This window comes from Nansenia antarctica (assembly GCF_963989245.1).
Source record: "Nansenia antarctica genome assembly, chromosome: 3".
Taxonomy (NCBI): Eukaryota; Metazoa; Chordata; class Actinopteri; order Argentiniformes; family Microstomatidae; genus Nansenia; species Nansenia antarctica.
In genome coordinates, this window is record NC_137688.1 from 44,937,005 (window position 1) to 44,955,931 (window position 18,927).

Genomic DNA, 18,927 nt, shown 5'->3' on the forward strand with positions numbered 1-18,927 from the left:
GTATAGTCTAGTGTAATGTCGAATTGTTTATGTTTTGTATATTCGATACTGGGATGAGTTGTGTTCTTTTTAAAAGCTTTGTGACCTGCTGCAAGCACTTTCCCATTGTAGTGAATAAAGTCTACTGTTGACTTATTTGTGTCAATTTAAACTTTGTGTCTGTGTTCTTATCTGTGTGTGTTTCAGTGTGACCCAGTAACTTTTCTTAGCCTGCATTCTATGTTTATAAATAGACCCAGACTTATTGTCACACACACACACACACACACACACACACACACACGCACACACGCACACACACACACACACACACACACACACACACACACACACGCACACACTAGTAAGCTGGAGAATCTCATCTCAGTTAAGGCTCAACACCTAACAGTGTAGACAGGAATGTTACTGTTACCCCAGCAGCTACAGTTTAATATAGTAGTCAACATTACCAGTATACACCACATGCATATGAATATGTATGTAGCTATGCGTGTGTGTGTGTGTGTGTGTGTGTGTGTGTGTGTGTGTGTGTGTGTGTGTGTGTGTGTGTGTGAGTGAGTGTGTGTCTGTGTGTGTGTGTATTTGAAATACTGGGTATTTTTATGTTAATATATTTGTATAACTGTCCTGGACTCGAGGGGTTAATATTGCTCTTAGATGAGCTGTGATGATGTCACAGGGGCTATTAGGTGTCAGGAGGTGGGTACGTGGTGAGAGTAGGGGTGGGAGATAAACAGGGAGGGGGAGTTATGACAGGGTTGGGGGCTCTCTAAGTTTAGGTCTCTCTCTCTTCTCGTACCACAGTTCCAGTGTTCCACTCTAATAAGCGGACCAACTGCCAGAAAACAGCTCTCAGGTAAGACGCCTTTTAGACATTTAAGGAACACGGTAAAGGTAGAACCTTGAGATGTGTCCAGTCCTGTGGATTTTTTTTTGTCTCAACCTTCTCACTCTTTCTTTCTGTTACTCTTTATGTCTTGTCACACCACAAGGCCTTGACAGACCCAGGGCAGCTGTCCTTGGTGCTAAAAATAGATATGCATGCTGGCTTGATGTTTTCTCTGTCACACACACACACACACACACACACACACACACACACACACACACTCTAATGGGTTCACTATAGAGAGTAGCCACTGAGTTGTGGTTACCTGTTAACTTGATGAGGTGATGATGTATATGTGTTTTTTTAAATGTCTCTACAGTATTTCTCTCTCTACAAACACATTGAGAAATACTACATGTACAATCCCACTTCATTGGTAAAACATTGAGCGCAGCATGTTGAAGAATGTTATTGTTATTCAGCTCCAGTCACCCCTTGCCATTTCTGCTCTTGCCTTTTCCAAAGGTACACTATGATGCAAATGGTTGTGGCAGAATTTAAATAGAAACACTCCTGAGATAAATTACACACCTCCTTTCAGGCCAACAAAGCCCTGTTGTTCTGTTATCCTGTGTATTTTTGAATGATTAGGATGTTAACTTCGTAGTATTATGTGAACCTTGTAGCCCTGTAGTTTTTCATATGCTGCATTCAGATGCCTTTTCTATATTACAGTGCAAATCAGTACAAATCAGTACTGCCAGATCTGACAATAAGGCAGGGATTGTGTTGCCATGGCGTCACCAAGTGAGACCACGGAGGAGGGTGATCAGGCAGTACCTGATGGGGAAGAGGAAGCCAATGTCAAAACGATCCAGTCTCACTACCTGCGTAGTCCCTCCCCCAGCAGGTGAGAAACTTCTAGCTAACTGCAGCGTTATGTCTGACACTGACCACTACTAACCTTGACCACTACTAACATCCTGTCTTCTTCTTGACCATTGTCCCCCCTCTACACCTTCACAGTTTCTCAATGATCTCAGAGTCCAGATTCTCCATGATATCAGGCTCGGACGCAGAGAGCATCTTCATGGAGCCCATACACCTCTCCTCGGCGATCGCCGCCAAACAGATAATCAACGAGGGTGAGACAGCCATCGCTACTTTGCTTTAACTATGGGGTACCGTACCTCACATAACAGGATTCTTGAGTTAGCCACCTGACCCGTCTACTGAACCACTGACCATCAGCCAAATGCTGTTGATGCTGATATACTGTAGTGGACAATGGATATATCAAGATAAAATCTTTCAAATGATTACAATACATGGTGTAAACCAGGAGGGGGACGACCAATGACCCCAAAAATATTGAATAGATTCATGTTTATAAAGTCCTCCATAGGTGTGAATCACAAGGAATGAATCACAGAATGTTCCATCCATAATAACTCATTGAGTTCACATACACATGCTCTTGGTTTCCTTGGAATTGTTTATCAATTGTTAATTTTGGTTTATACATGAATTTTAGACATGATTTGGCGCACTGAAAATGTGTAGAATAAACATCAAGATGTAATGTTGTAGAATAAACGTGTATGCACATCGGAGCGTATCTCTGAGACTGTTCTGGCTGGTTTCTCCACAGAGCTGAAACCACGGCGGGTGAGGAATGATTCCATTCCAGAAAGCATGCGGGAGAGTGCCGAACAGCTCATGGTGGAGGACCTCTACAACCGTGTTAAGGACATGATCGACGACAGGAGTCCCTACAACACCCCCTGTGTGCTGGACATCCAGCGGGCCATGGTGCAGGATCGTTTGGAGTCCCCCTTAAACGCTGTGGATGAGGTGTGGCCCAACATATTCATCGGCGAGAAGTGAGTCGCCAAGCCTTCTATATTTTTTATATTAAGAAGGCAGATTATATGCCTCCTCACCCCTCCTGCAAACACACACACACACACACACACACACACACACACACACATTTACACACAGGAACAAGTTATGCCCTAAGTGGAAATGTAACCGTTTTCAACTACATACGGCAGAGTCTTTATAAACTACTAAAAACATGTTCTCAATTGGCTCAATACAAATTAAAAATGATCTACTCTTAGTGTACCATCTGTATGTGTGTTGGTCATTAGTTACTATAGCTGATACTGTGGCAACAATAACTTTGGCTCTTCCTTACTCTGCAGATCCGTGGCGGTTAATAAAGGCCGTTTGAAGCGCATGGGCATCACCCACATCCTAAACACGGCCCATGGTACGGGCGTCTACACAGGAGAGAGCTTCTATTCTGGCATGAACATACAGTACATGGGCATCGAGGTGGACGACTTCACAGAGGCGGACATCTCACCTCACTTCCGCACGGCCGCAGAGTTCCTGGACGAGGCTTTGCTCACACACAAGGGTGAGTGCTCACTCAAGGAACATACATAGACCCTGTGTGGAAAGTAGGTACCAGAGCAATGGTTTGGCGAACTGCTGATCATGTTGGCACTAAACTCTAACAATACCATTAGTAATTTTCACCAGAAAGTTACTGCCTTCATGGATATTTTGGTTCCAACATTATATGGTGCCCATTAACATAGTAAATCAATCCATATTTTCCTTACTCTCTGAAAGACTTGAGTGGAAAGACAATGTCAGGTGACCACAACATCTGGCTGTTAGCTTGGGTTGTTAGTTTGGGCAGTAGCTAGAGAATCCCACAAATGTTTCTTATCATAACACTTAATGCAAGAACATTAAAACAATATATCAATGCAATGATAGATCAATACCGCATCATAATGTAACATTACACATATAAAGTATTGTACTGTACTCAAGTACTGTATAGGGCATTTCTTGTGATAACATGAAGTCTGTGATATGGTGTTAGTGTGCTTGCATCAAATGTGGAGGAGGAAGATATATTTGTGATCTGGCTATGCTCTCCTAATAATGCTGCCTCTGAGGGATGAACAAAATTAAATTCATTTACAGTAATTGAGAATTGCAGTCATCCACTCATGACCAGGGTCTTATTTTTAGGAAGCATTCTGACAGGGATATGTATGATCTCTGTTAGGGGTGAGTGAGTCAGGTTCTAAGCTTCACATTAGGGTGATCAAAACCAAATAGATCCATTGAGCAATCCTTAGTTAATTAAATATATAGCTGTTTGAATCATGTTAAATGTCAGGCCGCACTGTGTTATTATGTAGTGTTTGCCCAGGGCTGTACACAGAGTTAAGGAAAGGCAGGTGCTGTTTATCAAGAAACGGCACCACAGATGGGGGTGGGGGGCACTTTGTGAGTGGCGGGGCAATGAGGCAATGGTGCCCTTTTGCCTGTGTGGTCTTGTGACGCTCCTCTATGATGATGTAGCAACTAGGAGGTTTCAGCAAAGCATGCGTTATCTGAGTGATACAAAACCAATTGAAAGTAGAGACAGCCCCCTGTTGGTCAGAGACTTTCATTACAGGGTGCAGCTGCAATCACCCTATTGTGAATTCTGTGAATTCTGTCAAACACCCAGCTACAAAATAAAGCATTAATGAATATACACTGATGTCATTACACTTAAATACTCTATATGCTGCATACACAATCTGAAAATACTATTATCAGGCTTTTCCAAGGTATTTAATCTGAGCAAATTCAAGAGAAACTACATTCTGTAAGTAAATCTTCAACTGTGTATAACTATGTTTGTATCTTTGTTTTGGCTTCTGTAGGCAAGGTTCTGGTGGACTCCATGATGGGCATTAGTCGCTCGGCGGTCCTGGTGGCGGCCTACCTTATGATCTTCCAACACATGACCATCATGGAGGCCCTGACTGCTCTGAGGAAGAAGCGGCCCATCAACCCCAATGAAACCTTCCTGAAGCAGTTGCGCCAGCTCAACGAAACACTGCTGGAGGAGCGTGATGACGACGATGATGACACTCTCAGCCAGTGCTCCGTCATTGACGCCCACGCTTGCCTAGACGAGGAGCAGAGCATGCTGGGAGTGAAGGCACACTCCATCATGGTAGAGGAGGAGGAGGATGGCGTCAGCGTGATGAGTAGCGTAGCCTCCTCCGCAGCAGCAGCTGCACTGAGGTCTGGTCTGATCGGAGAGCATAATGGGCAGGACCAGCAGGGGGAGACAGAGGATCTGGGACTCTCTGGGAAAGGCGAGGAAGACGATGACGTGGGTAGCATGATTCGCGAGTGGCAGCGTAGGAATGAGAAGTACCAGAGCGAGGAGTGGTGGGAGGCTCAGCTGATGTGTGATGGGGAGGATGGAGAATCCCTCCTGGAGGGCATGCATCAGCCCCGGCCTGAAGGGTACGAGGACTTGGAGAGCGTGACCAGCGAGGATGTGCAGGCTCTGAAGGAGCAGCTGAAGCGGCGGCCGCGCCGGGCTGCCTCGGATTCCGTATCCACTGCTAGCTGCAGCAGCTACTCCGACCTGTGGAAACAGCGTCTGAGGGAGATTGAGGAGCAGGCAGCAGCCCGTTACCGCAAAAAGGAGGACAATGACAGCGAAAGCACTGCCTCAGAAGGGAAGAAGATTGATGACGACGTTGAGAGCGTGCTCTCGGACACCAGCTCGATGTACAACTTCTGTAAGAGGAACAAGGAGAACCTAACACCCCTAGAGCGTTGGCGTGTAAAAAGGATCCAGTTTGGCTGGAACAAGAAGGATGCGGAGGGAGAAATAGCTGCTGAGGGTGGTGGTGGGGAGAAAGCTGAGGCACGCACGCCGGCACTGGAGGACGTCAACCTGACAGCCTACCAGACATGGAAGCTAAAGCAGCAGAAACGGCTGGGCGAGGACGACAAAGATGATATTGTGCAGATGACCCGGGGCGAGGACTCAGCCACGGTCAAGAGGAGGCAGCGGCGCGAGGAGGTCCTGGCGCGCTCACGGAAGACGCTAGAGGAAAGTCAATCCATGTGTGGCTGGGAGACTGAAAGCTCTCTTAGTGGAAGCACCGTGCCCCTCACTGCTTTCTGGGCAGGAGCCGGCGTCTCAGCTGCCCCGAGTGTCGCCAATGATGACAACATGTCCATGCTGAGTGGCAGGTCCTCTGTCCTGTCACAGGCCCGCAGCACTAGATCCCAATCCATGGGTCTGCCTCAGAGCCTGCCTCACGTCCCCATGGTCCCTCCTGTTCCCACAGTGCAGGGGCCTGGTGGTGAGCCCATGGTGAACCTGGCCAGCATCCAGAACTGGATTGCCAATGTGGTGAGCGAGACGCTTATCCAAAAGCAAAATGAGATGAGCCTGCCCCCCTCACGTGCTGGATCGGTGCTCAGTTTTGGTGGGTCCAGCATGGGGCAAGGGCGGGGTATGGATGATGACAAGGCCTCCATACTGAGTGGGGCATCATACTCCAGCTTGCGATCCCGCGGTGGCAACGGCAGGGCTGAGTCTGTGCTTTCTGCCAGTGGGGCCTCCAGTATCTCAGATGTCACCGGGCTGGGCTCCCGCAGGAGCAAGATCACCAAGACCAGTGTGCCCCTCTATAGTCTCTTCCAGGACCAGGTCGATCTGCGCAAGCTGGACTCCATGGACAAGGAGATGAAGACGGAAATGAGGGACAAGATGGCTTGCTATGAGGTGAAGAAGATCACTGAGGACAACAAGCGCAGTACATTATACAAGAAGAAGAAGCCCAAGGAAGAGGAGGAAGAGAAAGAAGAGGATGACTACTTAAAAGGAAAGTCTACCAGCGAGAAACCGAAACATACACGGAGCTATGGTCTCTCTGGCAGACTAAATCTCAACACAGTCCTGGAGAAAAACAAGAACACCAGCATCGACGATTGGCTCAACAGTGTTAGACCTCCCCAAACGAAGCCAGCACCCTACAGTACCGATAGAACTGAACCTGGGATATCCAACGCCAACTATGATGCAGCCCCAGAACCCTCCGAGTATGACTTCTCTAGTCGGAGAATCTCATATGCTGAGGAGGAAGATGAGGAAGAATATGGCATCACATCAAGATACCGGTCCAGGTTCCGGAACAATACAGAGTCAAGCTGTGACTCAAGCCCTGAACCACCTAACTGGTCCAGGAGGTCATCTTTAGATAACTCCAATGGCTTGTTGGAACCACACGGCTACAATAGAGCTGGGAGATCCTATGATGAGGACGAAAAGGAAGAGGAGAGTTACACAGCAAAGAGAAAGTTCACCCATTACTCACAATGTGACAGTGGAGAGACAGAGGGGAGGAGAGGGAGAAAAGAAGAAGAGGAAGAAGACGATGTTGCAACTTTCATCAACCAGGCTAGACAGAGATCGAGGGCTAGGGCCACAGCGGAAATGGAAAATGATGAGGTTGTTGCTGCTTGGAGGGCACAACAAGAATCCAAGTCACAGAGTTCTAAAAGAAGTGAATCATAATCAAACAGATGGAAATCAAAAGGCAGAGTTGCACACTTATGAAGAAGGGAATCTCAATCCAGTGCTTCTTAGGGCAAATGTATATTTCTCTATCCCTATGCTGCAGCTAGTCCACAGGGATTTATACCTAGAATTGTGCTTGTGTTCCAACTTAATGCTCTTTCCAAGAGTGTGAGAGATGTTATTGATTCAACTGTAGGTTGAAGTGTTCTTATGGATCATTATGATGAACAGAAATTACGTACTCAAGCGTTATAATTTATAAGGTAAAATAACTTAGCACTGTGCTTTCCATACTCTAACAAGTTTGGTCAACTGTTGCGTAGAATGTCATTGTAAATAAGAATGTGTTAATTGACTGACCTGTATAAATAAAGGTGAAATAATAAAAACTAAAACCACAGGAGATGAATATGCATATTCATAAAAGTTCTGAAGGACTTGGTAGTCCAGCTACTTCTGAAAGTCAAAAACACTCCTGTTTTCTGTTCTACTGATGGTAAATAATCAATAAAATCAAACATGATGTTTTACATGTTCATGACATAAAATATGCATTTGTGGAGGACAAATTCAACCCCACTTCTAAGCATTTGTAACCACAATAAATCTTTAACCAAATGTTCTGTCTCCTTCCTTCATCTTATTGGTGATTAGTGTTGATTATCTTCTTCACAATCTTCTCTAAACAATGAACAATACATGTTCTTTATTATGAATGAATGAATGAATGAATGAATGGACTTTATTGTCATTGCTACAGTACAGGTACCAAACAACGAAATTTAGGAGGGGTGGCTCCCCTGGTGTTAGGAAAGGGGGAAAAAAAACACTTTTAGAAAAAGAAAAAAATCACAAGAAGGTAAGGAGCTGGTTTACATAAATAAAGGCTATGTACACAATCCACTGTACTATACTGCACAGATAGTCAACTAGGGTTGTCATATTGCACAATAGTATTTTTTCACGTTATTTAAAGTGTCACAGTTTGCAGGCTTGAAATGTACATGTTTGTGCCTCAGCACTACACCTGATTTTTTCAGTCCAGCAGCTGCCATACAATCCGTCCAGACTGTCCAGGGCCCAGAACTTAGGTCTTTGCTGTGTTCAGGGCCTGGACGGCCCTGTGGTAGAAGCAGTTCTTCAGTCTGTTTGTCTTAGCGGCCGGGGTCCTGTACCTCCTTTTCGAGGGCAGCCTGGTAAAGTGTACGTGCCCAGGGTGGGTCGGGTCCCTGGAGATCTTTGAGGCCTTCCTGAGACAGCGTGTGTTGTACAGCTCTTCCAGAGAGGGGAGGGGGGCGCCGGTGATCTTCTGTGCTGTTCTCACTACTCTCTGTAGCGCATTTCTCTCCGCTGTTGTGCAGCTGGAGAACCAGTTGCAGATGCCGTAGGTGAGGTGACCTACTTACTGTATGTACTATAATGACAATTAGGTTTTCAGTTTTCAGGAAGAAATGGATGAGAATACTGGACCATAGGAAGACAGCAAGGTCAAATTAGAAAGTATGTTACCCTTGAGGTGGCAGTAATTTGCAGTCTTATAGGTAGCCCTCAGACATTCTCTTGGCCTAAAGTCGGTGTTTTGGACTTCAGACCAGGGTTCGAATTCTGTCTGTCACACCCTCCATACAGAATACAGAAACCATCAGAGATGACAACAACAACAAAAGTCTAATCAACATGTAAAAACCAGATGATCAAAGTCAAATTACAGTCTATTTGGGCTGCATTTAATCTGCTGTTTTATATGCAGAATTAATTTGCCCACATTCACAAATAAGGTTTACAAACCCATTTCTCTTCATTACCACTACATCCCTATCGATATCCATTTAAATTATTACTAGGGTTTCAATGTCAATTTGATTTCAAACCGATGTCAAACCGATGCCCTGATCAGTTTTGGATGTCCGAAAATGCCAGGTGGGGAGAAAGGTCACTATGGTCAAACTAGAAGAAATTAACAAATATCGTCAGAACAGTTGCTGAGCATGCGCCCGCGAGTTATTTTCTTTATCACGTTTAGAGTTAGTGTAATACACATTTTGGGTTTATGCAAATGTTAATATTAATGTGACAACTATGATTAGAAGTCTTCTTCCGTCCAACCAGTGTGGGCAGCTAGTATCAGAGAACCTATCAGAGAAGCTAGTATCAGAGAAGCTAGTATCAGAGAAGCTAGTATCAGCCCTGGTGGGAGGGCAGGTAGTATCAGAGAAGCTAGTATCAGAGAAGCTAGTATCAGCCCTGGTGGGAGGGCAGGTAGTACCAGAGAAGCTAGTATCAGCCCTGGTGGGAGGGCAGCTAGTATCAGAGAAGCTAGTATCAGCCCTGGTGGGAGGGCAGCTTGCTATGTTCAATAACGGAGTCGAACTCAGAGCTTGTAGTCGGAGCTGGCAACTCCATTTAATCAAACATGAGTGTAACACAAAACGTAATACGGCACATGTCGTAAAGCCCAAACTGTCGTAAACACAGACGTAACATTTCCCCCCCCCTCACACAACCTAGGTGTGATACTCAGTCATGTAATCACGCAAGTGCTCGGGCCTGTTGCGTGCTCGAACCAGACGTGGCTCTGGTGCAGCCACAGCCACTGGTGGCGGCTCCACGCCTTGGGGCTGAGCCTGGTAGGCCGGGGTTGCTGCTTCATCCAACCGTGCGGCTGGCAAGACTGTGGAAGAGGCCACACTCAGCGCTGGGCCAGGGGGAGGCTGCACCTTACGCAGGCGGGTAGCATGCCAGCGAGTGCCGTCGGCGAGCCTAAACGAGGCCGGGCCAAGCTGTTTGCTGACCTGGACAGGGTCAGACCAAAACGACTGGAGTTTGTTGTCCCGATGAGGTCGTCGGATCCTGACCCAGTCCGACACAGCGATGACAGGTGGCCTAGCACGTCTGGCCCTGTCGAAACGATCCTTCATCAAGCGCTGGTGTTTGGTGACTGTGGCTTGAACTGGATGGACCGGGGGCTGAGCTAGTGTAGGGCGGAGCCTATCGAGAGGCAGCTGGAGCTCCCGCCCCAGCATGAGGGAGGCTGGGGAGACTCCTGTAGTGGCGTGTCGCGTGGCCCGATAATGCAACAGCGTCTGGAGGAGGCTGGTGGTGAGCGTGCACCCTTGTGCCAGGTGGGCCCTGATGCCATTCTTCAGTGTTTGGTTCAGCCGTTCCACCCCCCCGTTCGCAGCAGGGTGGTAGAACGCTGTGCGGATGTGGTGGATCCCTTTACCCACTAAATAGGAGGACAGTTCATGGGAAACCATTTGAGGACCGTTGTCAGTCGTGATCCTCTTGGGCAGGCCCCAACGCGCAAACAGAGCGTCGAGAATGTCGATCAGCACCTTTGCTGTGACCGAGCCCACAGGTGTCACCTCTGGCCACTTAGAGTGGAGGTCGTAGGTCACAACGAGAAAACGCTGGTGATGTGGTACCCCATGCAGCTCGCCGCAGATATCCAGTTGCAGGTGCTCCCAGGGTTGAGATGGCCAGTCCAACGGCTGCATGGGCGGGGGTGGAGCTGGAGCCCTGGTCTTACCACTAAGGAGACAGGCAGTGCAATCCTTGACCAGGGTTTCGAGTTCCCTGTCGATGCCTGGCCACCACACAACCTCACGACAGCGCTGTTTGAGCCTGACTATGCCCAGGTGACCCTCGTGCGCCATAGCAAGGATACGCGCCCGAAGGACACCTGGGACCACAGTGCAGAACCCGCGAGCGACACAGGTGTCATTCCAAACCGACAACTCCTCCCTGATCCTGGAGTAAGTGAGTAGCTCGTCAGGTACTCTTACCGGCCACCCTTGCGTGATGTAGGTTGAGAGTGTAGAGAGGGTGGGGTCATCGGCTGAGGCATCCCGGAGCTCCTTCAGCGACACCGTCTCCTGAAGGGGTGTGTGGAGGAGCTGGACGAGGTCATGCTCAGCCTGGTCCAGTCCGGGGGTCAAGGTTGGGGCTGTGGGTGGGCTGGGGATTGCGCGTGATAGCAAGTCGGCTACCACGTTGTCTCGTCCTGGCGTGAACTGTAGCCGATAGTTGTACTGTTGCAGGCGGTCGGCCCAGCGGTGGAGGCGGAGTGGCTTGTGACCGGTGCCAGACGTGGCCAGGAGGGTGATGAGGGCCTGGTGGTCTGTCCTCAGTGTGAATAGCCGTCCATAGAGGTACATGTGCCAGCGCTCACATGCCCAGAGGCATGCTAGGGCCTCCCGCTCCCCCACCGAGTACTTCTGTTCCGTGGGGCTGAGAGCACGGGAGGCGAAGGCGATCGGTCTCTCCACCCCCCCTTGCAGCTGGGACATCACCGCACCAATGGCTGTGGCAGAGGCGTCGCACGTGACAAGAGTGGGGCTGGCCAGGTCGAAATGCGCCAGGACCGGTGGCGAGGTGAGTTGGGCCTTCAGGAGGCGTACGGCGTCTGAGCAGGCAGACGTCCAGAGCCAGGGCTCGTCATGCTTCAACAGCTTCCGCAGTGGTGTGGTTGTGGCCGAGTACTGTGGCAGGAAACGGAGGTAGTACGCCGTCATGCCTAGAAAGGAGGCCACCTGAGCGGCTGTGGTGGGCTCCGGGACATGATGGATGGCCTCGGTGTTCGAGTGCAGCGGGTACGTGCCATCAGCTGAGAGGCGGAACCCCACAAAGTCAATGGCTGGGGCGGCGAATACACACTTCTCACCATTGAGTGTGAGGTGATGCTTGGCCAATGCACTGAACACACTGTGGAGACGCTCGTCGTGGCTCTCGACGGTGGCCCCGTGAACCACGATGTCATCAAGATAGATGGCCACACCTGGGATCCCAGCGAAGATGGAGGCCATGATCTTTTGGAAGCAGCTGGGGGCGGAGCTTAAACCGAAAGCCATGCGTTTGTAGCGGAAAACCCCTCTGTGAGTGATGAACGCTGTGAGGTTGCGGCTCTCGGGGTGTAGTGGCACTTGGAGGTAACCCTGACGGAGGTCCAGTTTAGAGAACACGCTGGACCCGTAGAACTGGGCGGTGAGCTCCTCTATCGTTGGCAAGGGGTATTTGTCAGGGATGATGGCCTTGTTTACCGCTCTCAGATCCACGCAGATGCGCAGCCCCCCAGACTTCTTCTTCGCCACCACCAGGTTGGAGATCCAAGGCGATGCATTCACCTGCTCAATGATGTCGCTATCGAGCATGCTCTGTAGTTGAGAGGAGATGTCATCGCGGAGAGCCAGGGGGGAGCGGCGGAGGGGCTGTATAACAGGCATCACTGTAGGATCTAACAGAGGCTGGTGGGCAAAAGTGTCGAGGCAGCCTACACCGCTGAACAGCGCAGGCCACTGTTGCTGCCAGGGGATGGAAACGGTGTGAATCTCTGAGCCAGCTGTGTCTAGCAGGGTGAAACCGAGGGCGTTGAACAGGTCGAGGCCTAACAAGTTGGTCCCGTGGCGTGCAACGTTGAACCTGAAAGCCGGCAGTGTCCTCTCCCCGTACTTCACAGGCAGCTGAAAAGAGCCCACAATGTCAATCTTAGAGTTGGCATAGCCACGCAGGGTGGTGGAGGGCAACCCCAGGGGCACATGGGAGAAGAACTGTGTATAAGTCGTCAAGTTCACAAGGGACACTGTGGCTCCAGTGTCTAGGAGGAGCGGCAGAGTGACATCACCAACCATCAACGAGCATGTTTTGAATGGCGCTCGTCCTGAGCTGACATTATGGATGACAGTGGTAGGTGACTGGGAAGCTCTAGCTGGGGCAGACCTGCAGACCTTGTGAAAGTGGTTTAGTCTCCCGCAGTTGGAGCAGGTTTTACCACGGGCTGGGCATGTCTGAGCTCTTGAATTGTGTGCAGAAGAGCCGCAATTCCCACACGGCTGGTGTGGCTGGTCGCGTGACCGAGAGGCCAGTAAAATGCTCTCCCCGCCGCTGGTTGCACTCACGTGGAGGAGGGGCACCTGTAGGCTGTGCGCGCCCTCTGCCGGTGAGCTGGGAGAGGCTGAAAAACTAACTGCACATTCTAAAGCTGTTTCAACCTGGACCGCCATGTTCAGAGCTGCTGATAATGTAAGTTCGTCATTTTCCAGTAACAGTTTTTCCCTAATCTTGTCACAGTTCGTGTGTAAGATGAGTTGGTCTCTTATCATTTCGTTCTGTAATGTCCCGAACTTGCATACGCTCGCCAAACCCCGCAGATCAGCCACATACTGTGTCACTGTCTCACCTGTTCGTTGGTGTCTTCGTCTGAATATGACGCGGCGGAGAAGAGCGCTTTGTGGAGGGGCGAAGTGTTGCTTCAATAGTTCCACAGCGTCTGTGTATCTCGCCGCAGGGCCAAGAGTTTCAAACACGCGCTGACCCTCCGCTCCCAGGCAGTGCCGCAACAGCGCGTATTTCCTCTTGTCTGATACATCCTCCAAGCCGGCAGCTAGGATGTATGTTTCGAAAGAGGAAATCCAGCGGCCCCACGGAATCGGTGGTTCTGCCGGGACTGCTAGGAAAGGAGGGGGTGTTGGTAGAGAACAATCAGCCATCTTCGTCGCCAATGCTATGTTCAATAACGGAGTCGAACTCAGAGCTTGTAGTCGGAGCTGGCAACTCCATTTAATCAAACATGAGTGTAACACAAAACGTAATACGGCACATGTCGTAAAGCCCAAACTGTCGTAAACACAGACGTAACACAGCTAGTATCAGAGAAGCTAGTATCAGCCCAGGTGGGAGGGCAGGTAGTATCAGAGAAGCTAGTATCAGAGAAGCTAGTATCAGCCCTGGTGGGAGGGCAGGTAGTACCAGAGAAGCTAGTATCAGCCCTGGTGGGAGGGCAGCTAGTATCAGAGAAGCTAGTATCAGCCCTGGTGGGAGGGCAGGTAGTATCAGAGAAGCTAGTATCAGAGAAGCTAGTGAATGAATGAATGGACTTTATTGTCATTGCTACAGTACAGGTACCAAACAACGAAATTTAGGAGGGGTGGCTCCCCTGGTGTTAGGAAAGGGAAGAAGAAAAAAAACTTAAAAAAAAAAAATCACAAGAAGGGAAGGAGCTGGTTTACATAAATAAAGGCTATGTACACCAGGGGTCCCCAAACTACGGCCCGCGGGCCGGACACGGCCCACCCCCACACTTGGACCGGCCCTTTGAACAACGTCAATTTTCTACAGGCGTTGCACTCGGTGGATTTCTGTCATTTCTGACTGCAATAGCGGCACTGCGCCGACGTGGTGGCGGGAGCGCTGTTTCGCAAATAAGTTGTCTTTAGTTTTTGCTAGTGAAATAGCTGATAGTTGATGTTGACTGCTCAAGGAGAATACATATTTGAAAGTACAGAATGCCTGAGAGCCTTATATTGCATTATATTACATTATATTTTGATCATCTGGTGCCTGAATATTGTGTTTTCCTTTGCATAAATAATGACATTTCCACCATAAATTGATGCAGAAAGGTCACAAATTGGTGCATATCAATTCACCAGAATGGTAGAAATTAAGTGTTTGATGCTCGTTTAAGGACCCCCAGACAGCCCTGCTTCATGGGTCCCCCCGTGTATGATGAGGGTCCTCCCTCATGTATCAGACTGTAAAACTGATTATATTTCATTGACATATCACTATAGGTATAAATTCCATCCAAATTCAACTGTTTAGACTTTGTTTGCATCCACCAGTGCTCTCCTGCGCGCAATTGCTTTGCGCAACCGCCTCCATTTCACTCCGTTCCATATTATTTTATGTTAGAGACCGACCCAGGCCCCCCATCACAGAAAGGAAAAATGATGTGGCCCTCACAGAAAAAAGTTTGGGGACCCCTGATGTACACTATCCACTGTACTATACTGTACAGATAGACGACTAGGGTTGTCATATTGCACAATAGTATTATTTCACATGTATTTAAAGTATCAGCCCTGGCCCCTGGTGGGAGGGCAGGTAGTACCAGAGAAGCTAGTATCAGCCCTGGTGGGAGGGCAGCTAGTATCAGAGAAGCTAGTATCAGCCCTGGTGGGAGGGCAGGTAGTACCAGAGAAGCTAGTATCAGCCCTGGTGGGAGGGCAGGTAGTACCAGAGAAGCTAGTATCAGCCCTGGTGGGAGGGCAGCTAGTATCAGAGAAGCTAGTACCAGCCCTGGTGGGAGGGCAGCTAGTATCAGAGAAGCTAGTATCAGCCCTGGTGGGAGGGCAGCTAGTATCAGAGAAGCTAGTATCAGCCCTGGTGGGAGGGCAGCTAGTATCAGAGAAGCTAGTATCAGCCCTGGTGGGAGGGCAGCTAGTATCAGGTGTTTTTTATTGGTTTTTATAAAAACACAACACCGTATATACAATCAATTAATCAAACAATCAGACATTTAAGACATTACATTCAACAACAACCAACATTAAACTAACTAAAGTGCTCAGTGTTCAGTGTATTGTCCAGTGTAGTGGGGCAGCTAGTATCAGAGAAGCTAGTATCAGCCCTGGTGGGAGGGCAGCTAGTATCAGAGAAGCTAGTATCAGAGAAGCTAGTATCAGAGAAGCTAGTATCAGCCCTGGTGGGAGGGCTGCGCGGCTGCATCTGGCTGCGCTGTTTTGAATATTCAATATGGCTGACGGAGGAGTAATGGGTCAACATGAGAGTTCGGCACCAGGTAATCATTACTCAGTTTTACATATTCATTCCTAGACGTTATTTTATTCAGCTTGGCTTTTGGACAATATACAAGAAATCACACCCAGTTATATGTTGAAAGCTTTAAACCTCCACTCTATAGTGATGGACTTCTTCGCACAAAATAGAAGAAAACTAGCCTGCTAGCTACCTAGCATTATTGGCGAGGGAAGGACGTCCCCTTCTTTGTGTAGATCACGATGCCCGTTGCATATTCATTGCGAGTATGTCAAAACAAAGCAATAATGATTTCGAATATTTGATCAGTAATCAGCAACCACGTGTTTGCGCAAGCAAATTAGAATTTGTAGCATTAAATGGTTGGACTGAAAACAGCTAGCAGCTAGCTGTTTTTGTGTGTGTGCTAATAGGCTGGCAAGCTAGCTGCCCAGTGTTTGCATATTCATTCAGCCAGCTAGTAGACGGCTACTTCTCGACAAGGGTCGGACTAATTGCTGGAATGGAACTGTGTCACAACAATGTTGCTAAACAAAAAGTTTCGCGTTGCTAAAATAATCTGATGGGGTATCTGATTATTATGAAAGGCAGATACATTTACATAATTAATTTCCTATTGAAAAGTGTGTTAGATAGCATTGCCGAATATGTGCAGTGTCGATGGATTTGGCTGGGAAAAGATGACCTCTTCATAGCCAGTGTACTCTGGATTATTAATGAAACTGTAGGCTGAATGTCATTTGTAGACTAATACAAATCCTGTCTGTAGTAGCCTACGTTATGCTAATACTGGTGGTGCTGTAACTAACATTGATAAAGACATGGGGACGTGTGTGTACTTTCTTAATTTGGAAAACATCTATAACTACAACATACTTCATAACAAAGGGGCAACAGCTAATAATGGGTTTGCCCCCCATATAAACAGATGAAATCCTCCTGCTTCAGGATTAGGTGGCCCTGGCGCAGGCGGACCTCACAACTGTCCGAGGCTTCCTACGGTCTTAATGTTTTCCGATTGCAATAACTCATTGTGAACCTAAATCCTCTACTTCCATACTACCCAGAAATAACTATGTTAGCTATATTAATATAATTAATAATTTCACAAATGTCTTTCGTTGTTGAAAAACGTTTGGCCTCAACCAGAACAAAACAATTAGGCTATTGTTCCCGCTACGTTTGACCAACAGGAGGCGGGTTGATGGAGCACCTATTTTGCTACTGGTGGTTTTTCGTTTTTGGGCATAATATCTCTAGCCAAGTGTAGTCAGTCAAAGACAGTACCGGTGGTCTGAATACACTGGCCTGCAAGTGCTGCATCATGGTTTTCCCAGTGAAATTTAATTGGCTCAAACTAAAGTCACTCAACAACAGCTATTTAACTGACCCTAGACCTACTTGTTAGTGTAGGCCTAGCTCAAAATTAAGCAACAACCTGTAAGGTGTGCTGGTATGGTTTGACCCCTCACAACTTGTACTACCATCATCAAACTTTTTTTTTTTTTTTACAGAGATGTGACATGGTTGAGTCATAGACCATGATGAGGTTTCATGTTTAATCTTTTAATCTAACCCAGAGTTTGGATGCAAACAGATATCCTGGTTTGTCCAACTGAGATGTGACGAGGTGTCTTTTCCAGTTTGATTGAATATTTAAGAATATTTTGCATGCTGCAATTTGAATGTAATTTGAATATGCTAAATTTTCCCAGTCTCGCTGGCTCTCAATTTTCTCTCCCTTATCGAGTTTGCATGCAGTTGAGCTTTCAATAACATGAAAGCATAATTAATTTCTAATCTAGAATTCTATTAATTTAAGTATTTGCATAATGCATTGTGTGCCAATTAGGTCTGTAGAACCCCAGCACTGCTGAAATGTAAATAGGTTTTAATCACTTTAAAGGTATTTCTTTTTTGTTTCTCCCTCAAGCTCTTATCTATGACTTTTCCTGTGCTGTTCCAACTATGGAGGCCTAGACTTTGGTTAGGAATTTTCAATGCAAATCTATTAGGCCTAGATCTTTCCGGTTCTATGTGCAGGTCACTATAGAGGCTAAAGTAGGCTAATCAGCCATTTTGGGGCGAGTTTAGCTGATATAATGTCTTATTCTTAGCATTATGCAGGAAAATGCTGTAATTCAAAAGAACCCCCACACTTCAGTTGCATTTCTGCACTTTACTATATAGGCCTTGTGCAGTGTTGAGCTAAGCTATATTGTATTGGAAGCTTTTACCTAATTCTTTGCTCCATTCCATCATCAGGTCCACCAGCACTGTCAAATTGAAAAGTAACTTGCTTGGAAAGTCATTCCTCTGCAACTCTAATTAGAAGACGTGTGTGTGTGTGTGTGTGTGTGTGTGTGTGTGTGTGTGTGTGTGTGTGTGTGTGTGCGCGCGCTTATTTGGCACACAAGCTCCTATAAAAGCTATCCAATTAATATGCAAATGAGCTGATAAATATTCATGGAGATTGTTGAATTATGCAGAAAGCTTTCAGAGCTCTGTGCGAAATGAATTGCTTACAGGACTTCAAAGCCTATGCCTCTGCCTAACGAGAAACGGGGGGTGACATTTGCATACAGCTCTAATCAGCTGAATACTGATTAAGCTTCGTTATGGGTACTACCAGCTGCAGTCTTTGTTTCGTTTCCATAAGGGAGAGAGTGAGGAGGGAGAGAGAAAGATAGAAAGATAGCAAGAGAGAGACACAAGTACAGGAGACTTGCACGTTCTGGTTGTGACAGTGAGAACGGTAGCCCATTTCGCTTACAGTAGATTGTCTTTACAGAGATGAGAGAGATTGAGTGAGAGAATATAGTCTAAGATAGATCTTCACCAGTCGTGCTGTGTTCAACGTTCTTGTGCCAGTCTTGATCGCTCTTGGTCAGAGGGTCCAACTGAGCAGGGTGGGCGCAGCCGACTCGGACGCCATGCCACAGAGTGTGGACTCATAGTGGGTGAGCCAGACTTTTTAACATACAAGCTGACTCTTAAGCTGTAGTTTTCTGAAAGTCCACACTACTTAGAATTGATTTTCATGTATTGGCTGATTGGCTATGCCTTCTGAGTGGTATGCTTGTATGATATGTGAATGAGCTATTGTTAGAACAATAGAGTGAGAGCAGAG

General features: G+C 47.5%; 1 protein-coding gene across 1 annotated transcript; it reads left to right on the forward strand.

Annotated features, from left to right (window-relative positions):
- Positions 1-1,623: 1,623 nt before the first annotated feature.
- dusp27 (dual specificity phosphatase 27) lies at positions 1,624-18,754 on the forward strand (the record flags this gene model as incomplete). Its single annotated transcript, XM_080527301.1, has 6 exons — positions 1,624-1,739; positions 1,856-1,974; positions 2,481-2,712; positions 3,040-3,257; positions 4,573-7,041; positions 18,669-18,754. 6 exons carry the CDS (start codon positions 1,624-1,626, stop codon positions 18,752-18,754), a joined length of 3,240 nt encoding a protein of 1,079 aa, XP_080383427.1.
- Between the last annotated feature and the right edge of the window lie 173 nt (positions 18,755-18,927).